We start from the raw sequence: 7,369 nt of genomic DNA, 5'->3' as shown, positions 1-7,369 counted from the left end.
GGTGGGAAAGAAGGGGAGCGGGTGGGAAAGAGGGGGAGCGGGTGGAAAAGGAGAGGGGGTGCAAAAGGAGGAGAGAGGGTGCAAAAGAAGGAGAGGGGGTGCAAAAGAGGGAGAGAGGGTGCAAAAGGAGGAGAGGAGATGGAAAAGGAGGAGAGGGGGTGCAAAAGGAGGAGAGAGGGTGGAAAAGAGGGGGAGAGGGTGGAAAAGAGGGAGAGAGGGTGGAAAAGGAGGAGAGGAGATGGAAAAGGAGGAGAGGAGATGGAAAAGGAGGAGAGGGGGTGCAAAAGGAGGAGAGAGGGTGCAAAAGAGGGGGAGAGGGTGCAAAAGGAGGAGAGGGGTGCAAAAGGAGGAGAGGGGGTGCAAAAGGAGGAGAGAGGGTGCAAAAGAAGGAGAGGAGATGGAAAAGGAGAGGGTGGAAAAGAAGGAGCGAGGGTGGAAAAGAGGGCGAGGGGAGGGAAAAGGGAGAGCGGATGGAAAAAAAGGAGAAGGGATGGAAAAGAGGGAGAGGGGATGGAAAAGGAGAGAGGGTGGAAAAGGGAGAGGGGATGAAGAAGGAGAGGGGATGAAGAAGGAGAGGGGATGAAGAAGGAGAGGGGATGAAGAAGGAGAGGGGATGGAAAAGAGGGAGAGGGGATGGGAAAGAGGGAGAGGGTGCAAAAGGAGAGGGGATGGGAAAGAGGGAGAGGGTGCAAAAGGAGAGGGGATGGGAAAGAGGGAGCGGAGATGGAGAGGAGGGAGAGGGGGTGCAAAAGGCGGCTGGAAAAGGCGAGAGGGTGGAAAAGAAGAGGAGAGAGCGCAAAAGGAGAGGGGACGCAAAAAAAAGAGAGGGGATGGAGAAGGAGAGGGGGTGCAAAGGAGGGAGCGGGTGCTAAAAGGAGAACGGCGAGAGCGAGGAAGAGCGAGAGCGAAGGCGGAAAAGAAGGGGAGGGGGAAAGCGGAAAAGAGCAAGAGGGAGCAAAAATAGAAGAAAAAGGGGAAAGGGAGGAAAAAAGGGGAGGAAAAAGTGCAGGAACAAAAAGGGGACGGGGACGGAGAGGGGACAGGAGGACGGGAGCGCGCGAGCCCGCCCGGTACGGACAAAAGAGAAAGAGAAAGGTGAGATCGGGCGAGAGCAGAAAAGAGAAACCAAAAAGAGAAAGAGAAAGAAAAAGGGAAGGGAGAGAAAGAGAAAGGAGCGCCTGAAGAAAGGGAAAGTAAAAGAAAGAAAGGGAAAGTAAAAGAAAGAAAGTGAAAGCGGGTGAGGAAGGGCTGGCAGGGAAGGAAAGAGAAAGAAAAAGGGGGAAAAGAGAAAGAGAAAACTCCTCTCCCTCTTCTCTTTCATTTTTTCCGGCGCTCTTCATCCTCCCCCATCCCTCGGCCCCGTCGTTTCGGGGAGAATCTCCCCAAATCAGGGGGAAGCAGCGGCCGAGCATCGCCCGGCGCCGCCGAGCCCCCGAGCCCATCTCCGTCCTCCCCGGGGCTTCGGCTCGCGCCTCCTTTTTGCCACCCCAAATTCAGCCTCATCCCCCCTTCGCGCTCGCGGGGCTCCCTCCTCTCCCCGACTTCGCCCTCAAGGGGATGAACCCCCCCACTCGTTGGTTTTTTGGCTTTTCCCGCGGGGAACGGCTCCGCCGAGGGAACGCGTTTCTTATTCCGCTTAATTATATCATCCTATAAACTCCTCTTTTCAACTTGAAATTTCTCCTGGGCTCAGCTTAGGCTCGGTTTATCGGTCCGGCTCTATGCCGAGACGGGGCCAATTTACTTTTCCTCTCCGTTACACGTAGCCCAGGGCCGTGGCTGTTAAAAAACCCGGGGATTAGAGGGCAATAATACAGATATTCTTTAAAAGATTAAGAATTCGGCTTTTTGGGAGGGGCGTCCAGTAAATCTGAAGTTAATTAGTCTGAATACTTAGCGTGACCGGGATTAAAATCACATTTCAAGCTCCCAGCGATATGCCATGTGCCGGTCCCTCTGCCTCCAACCAGCCCCATCATCACATTTTGGGTTGATTTGATTTATTTTTTTTCCCCCTGGAAAAGCAGCAGCTTTAAAGCAGATTTTTTGGGTTGGTTTTTTTTTTTTTTAAGCCCGTAAATGGTGCGCTGGGGCAACGGCTTCGCCGTCGTGCCGAAACCTCGGTGCCGAATCTCTGCCGTGCAGCATCCTCCCTGCTTGAATAAGGACCTGGGGGTCCTTATTTATAAATTTAATATTTATAAATAATTCTAGCGAGGGCCCAGGCTGGGCTCAGCCGCTTGATCCCCCCCTTGCTCTGCCTTATCCGCCAAACGGGGGATTTATCCTGCAGCCCCTCGAGCTGGTGCCGATGGGTTGGTCCTTCGGCAACAGCGATGCTCCCACCGGGAAAGTCACCTTTGTTAGCATTAAAAAGAAAATCCCCAAAATTCAAAAGTTGCCTTTTTCCGGCATAACAAATAAAATCACAAAGGTTCAGATAAGGTGGAAAATTGCCGTGGGAGGTGGGAAAGGGAACACCCGGCACCCCGGCGCGGCCGCGGCATCGCATCCCGGCTTGCACAAATAAGTGTGGATTAGGTGGGACCAGGGTCAGGGATAAAATCAGCTCAAGCCTAACCCTCAATTTTCCCTTTTCTTCCCCAAAAAGGCCGGTTGGATGTCTGGGCTGGGGTGGGGGGGGGGGATTTTTTGCAGCGGTCCTGGGTGCAGCGAGACCCGCTCGTAGCAAACCTCCACCCGCTTCACGCGGCCGGAGCCGGGGCTTAAATCCCTGGGGGAAAAAAAACTCCGGGAGAACCCTGCCCGGGAGAACCCCGGCGTAGCGGGGGCGTTTGGGGTCAGATTTGGGCTTTTGGGGTTGGTTTTGGTTTGGGTTTTTTTTTTTTTTCTTTTTTTATCTTTGTTTTAATTCAGAATTGCCACAAGCTGCTGTTGCTGGTTAACACCGGGATCCGGTGCGATGGGCACGGCCGCAGCCGCTCCCCCGGCATGGTGTTATTCCCCAGGCAGAGCCCCCTCCCTGCACCCCCTCTTGGCTCAGGTTTTTGGGGGGCTCCCAGCCGCCCCGAGATGTGCGTGAAGCCGCCGCGGGATGCGGCATCTCCAGGCGTGCGGAAACGCCGCGGATGCCTTAAAGATGCCGCTGGAAAAGCACTGGGGGGGGGGGTAAACCTCCCCGGGGATTTAATTTATTGGGCTCGGCCGCTCTGTGCCTCAGTTTCCCCATCTGATCACAGCATCGCCGGCCGTGCCGGAGCAGGGCTGCTCCAGCTCGAGTTGGAGAGCCCCGAACCCGCTGGCTCGTGATCCCCGTGGTGCCCCTTATCCCGGCGTTCCCGGCTGGGAACTGGCACCGAATCCGGCACCGAATCCGGCACCAAAAGCGGCACCGAAACCGGCGGCTCGGGAGCCAAGCGCTGCTTTGGGCTGAATTTATTCCCTAAGGACGCCGAGGGCTCAAGCCCCGGGCGCAGGATTTGGCTGGGAAAGGCGGAGGGAATTTTGGCTTCCCGAAAATCATCCGGGATGAGACACGGGGAACGCGAGGCCTGATCCTGCGGCTGGGCCAAGGGAGCCGGTTCGGGGGTCATCGGCTTGTTCGGCTGCTGGATCCGGCCCTGCCAGCGGCCGGGGGAGCCGGGGTGGCTGGAGCCGGGGAGGAAGCCCTCCCTGTCCTTTTTTTGGGGCTAAAAGAAGCTCGTTTCCTTCCAGGATGCACCCAATGGTTTGAAGCAATTGTTTTGCCAAAAAGGGGGGGGAAAAAGGGGTTGGGGGGTTGGTGGTGATGCAAAGGGGGTTTGGGGTTGGTGGTGATGCAAAGGGGGGTTTGGGGTGAGGCAAAGGGGGTTTGGGGTTCGTGGTGATGCAAAAGGGGTTTGGGGGTGAGGCAAAGGGGGTTTGGGGTGAGGCAAAGGGGGTTTGGGGTTCGTGGTGATGCAAAAGGGGTTTGGGGTGAGGCAAAGGGGGTTTGGGGTTCGTGGTGATGCAAAGGGGGGCTGGTGGTGATGCAAAGGGGGGTCGCGGTGATGCAAAGGGGGCCGGGGGGGTTGCAAAGGGGGTTTTGGGGGTGTATGGGTGGCGAGGAGGGGGCCGCACCCCGCAAACGCCGCCGGGCCCATGCAGAGCAGAGGGAGCGTTTGGGGAGAGCCGGGGCCGCACGCTGCACCCCGAGGGCTGGGGCAAGAGCGGGAGGAGACCCCGGCACCCCGATCCTGGGGGACCCCCGATCCCCGGGGACCCCCCCCCCGTTCCCACGGCCCCCAATCCCGACCGCTGGCTGACACTCGGGACTGTCACGCCGCATTAGGCTAAGCCTGGCTCAGAGCCTGCCCCCGCTGCGGGGGGCGAGCGGGGGGGACCGGGGAGGAGGAGGAGGAGGAGGCTGGCTGGACCCCCACCCGCCACACGGCATCGCCAAAAAAAAACCCCCCAATAATTTGGGGGTTTTTAAGCCCAAAGTGCAAAAAACTCACGGGGCGAGTTCCTGTCCCCCTCCCCTTCCAGGTGCTGGCACTTTGGGGGGGGCACCCACAGCACCTCCTTGGCACCATCCCCTTGTAAGAAGGGGGTGACCCCCAAATGCTTGCATGGGGGGGGGGGGGTGTCCCCCAAATCCGGCATGCTGTATTTTAAGGCCGTGCTGGAGGAGAAGCCGGGTGGGAGCTGGCGGACGGCCAGCCGGGGGGGGGTCACCGGGGCGGGGGGATTTGTCCCCATCCCGGGTGGCACGTCGTCCCCCCCCTCTACCATGGGTGGGGGGGCACCCACAGAGGATTTTCCTGTGGGACCACCTAGCACCCTGTGGGTCATCATCCCCTGGGGACCCTCTAGCACCCACCCTGCACCCCTGGGTGCGCCCCAGCCTGGTGTATTTAACCCCTGGGGAATGGGGGGGGGGGGGGGGACACACACAGAGGGGTGATGGCGATGGGGGGGTTGGGGTGCTGACCTCCTGCTCCCCTCCGCAGCCGTGCAGCGAGGCCGCATGGCTCACGCCCCGAGCAGCCCCGGCCAATACCCCGTGGTCCCCGGGGACCCCTACGGCGGCCACGGCTACTTAAGCGGCTTCATCTCGTTGCTGCTCCGCGCCGAACCGTACCCCCCGGCTCGCTACGGCGCCCAGTGCCTGCAGCCCAGCGGCGTGGTGGGCATCGAGAGCATCTGCGAGCTGGCCGCCCGCCTCCTCTTCAGCGCCATCGAATGGGCCAAGGGCATCCCCTTCTTCCCGGACTTGCAGCTTTCGGATCAAGTAGCCTTGCTCCGCCTGGGCTGGAGCGAGCTCTTCGTGCTGAACGCGGCGCAGTCGGCCTTGCCGTTGCACGCCGCGCCCTTGCTGGCGGCCGCCGGGCTCCACGCCGCTCCCATGGCCGCCGACCGCGTGGTCGCCTTCATGGACCACATCCGCCTCTTCCAGGAGCAGGTGGAGAAGCTGAAGGCCCTGCACGTCGACGCCGCCGAGTACGCCTGCCTCAAGGCCGTGGCCCTCTTCTCCCCCGGTGAGGGGGTGGGGCTTGGGGGAGGGGGGCGGGGCCGCGAGGGGGAGGGGCTTAACAGGGTGGGGTCGCGGGCGGGGCTTAAGGGTGGGGCGGGGGGCAAGGGGGTGAGACTCCAAGGGGGTGGGCGTCGATGGGTGTGCGGGGAATGGATGGGCTGGGCGTGGGTGGGGCGAAAGGGGGCGTGGCTGAACGAGGTGGGGCTTAATGGGGTGGGGTGCCAAGGGGGTGGGGTTCTAATGGGGTGGGGCTTAATGGGGTGGGGTGCCAAGGGGGTGGGCGTTGATGGGTGTGCAGGGAATGAATGGGCTGGGGGTGACTGGGCGTGGCTTTACGGGGCGGGGCTTGATGGGGTGTGGCTTGATGGGGAGGGGCTTAAGGGGGTGTGGCCCCAAAGGGGGTGCGGCCCCAAGGGGGTGTGGCCCCAAGGCGGTGGGCATCAATGGATGTGCGGGGAATGAATGGGCTGGGGATGACTGGGTGGGGCTAAACGGGGTGGGGCCAAATAGGGTGGGGCTTAATGGGGTGGGATTTAACGGGGTGGGGCTTAATGAGACAGGGCTAAATGGGGTGGAGCTTAACGGGGCGGGGCTCGGGGGCAGGGCTCGATTAACAACGGTGGGCCCGGGCTGGGCGGGGCTAAGCGGGGCGGGGGAGACAGAGGAGGGGCGGAGCGGGGCGGGGCCAAAGGGGCGGGCTCCCCGCCGCGCCTCAGTCTCCCCCCGGGCCGGCAGACGCGGCGGGGCTGTCGGACCCGGGGCAAGTGGCCGGCCTGCAGGAGAAGTCGCAGTGCGCGCTGGAGGAGCACGTGCGGCGGCAGCACCCCGGGCAGCCCAGCCGCTTCGGGCGCCTGCTCCTGCGCCTGCCCGCCCTGCGCAGCGTGTCCGCCCCCGGCATCCAGCAGCTCTTCTTCAGCCGCCTGGTGGGCAAGACCCCCATCGAGACCCTCATCCGCGACATGCTGCTGGCCGGCGCCGCCCTCAACTGGCCCTACGGCCCCGTGCAGTGACGGACGCCCCGCCCCGCCACGCCCCGCCCCGCCCCGCCCCGGGATGGGGACCCCAAGGATGGGGGATCCCAACCACGGGGACATCAAGGGTGGGGACGCCAAGGATTGGGCTCCAAGGATGGGAACCTAACGATGGGGAGGCCAAGGATTGGACCCCCAAAGGTGGAGACGCCAAGGGTGGAGACCCCCAACGATGGGACCCCGAAGACGGGGACACCGAGGATTGGACTCCAACGATGGGACCCCAACGATGGGGACACCAAGAATGGGACCCCCAAAGATGGGGACACCAAGGGTGGAGACCCCAAAGATGGGACCCCATGGTTGGGGACCACAAGGAGGGGAGCCCAAGGATGGGGGATCCCAAAGATGGGGACATCGAGGACGGGGACACCAAGGATTGGGCTCCAACGATGGGACCCCAAAGATGGGGACACCAAGGATGGAGACCCCCAACGATGGGACCCCATGGTCGGGGACACCAAGAATGGGACCCTCAAAGATGGGGACACCAAGGATTGGACTCCAACGATGGGACCCCAAAGATGGGGACCCCAAAGATGGGGACATTGAGGATGGGGACACCAAGGATTGGACTCCAACGGTGGGACCCCAAAGATGGGGAGACCAAGAATGGGACCCTCAAAGATGGGGACACCAAGGATTGGACCCCAATGATGGGACCCCAAAGATGGGGACCCCAAAGATGGGGACATCGAGGATGGGGACACCAAGGATTGGACTCCAACGGTGGGACCCCAAGAATGGGACCCCTCCAAGATGGGGACACCAAGGATGGAGACCCCAACAGAGGACCCCAACGCTGGGACCCCCAAGGGTGGGACCCCCAAGGATGGGGACACCCCAATGCTGGGACCCCCAAGGATGGGACCCCCAAGGACGG

General features: G+C 61.6%; 1 protein-coding gene across 1 annotated transcript; it reads left to right on the top strand.

Annotated features, from left to right (window-relative positions):
• The first annotated feature begins 4,885 nt into the window (after window positions 1-4,885).
• LOC142420683 (nuclear receptor subfamily 2 group F member 1-A-like) lies at window positions 4,886-6,969 on the top strand. The gene is made up of 2 exons (XM_075524862.1): window positions 4,886-5,459; window positions 6,191-6,969. Exons 1-2 carry the CDS (start codon window positions 4,949-4,951, stop codon window positions 6,463-6,465), a joined length of 786 nt encoding a protein of 261 aa, XP_075380977.1. The 5' UTR covers window positions 4,886-4,948; the 3' UTR covers window positions 6,466-6,969.
• The last annotated feature ends 400 nt before the right edge of the window (window positions 6,970-7,369 follow it).

This window comes from Mycteria americana, chromosome 25 (genome assembly GCF_035582795.1).
Source record: "Mycteria americana isolate JAX WOST 10 ecotype Jacksonville Zoo and Gardens chromosome 25, USCA_MyAme_1.0, whole genome shotgun sequence".
NCBI lineage: Eukaryota > Metazoa > Chordata > Aves > Ciconiiformes > Ciconiidae > Mycteria > Mycteria americana.
The sequence above is the reverse complement of the archived record's forward strand: the minus strand, read 5'-3'. Positions and strand labels throughout refer to the sequence as shown.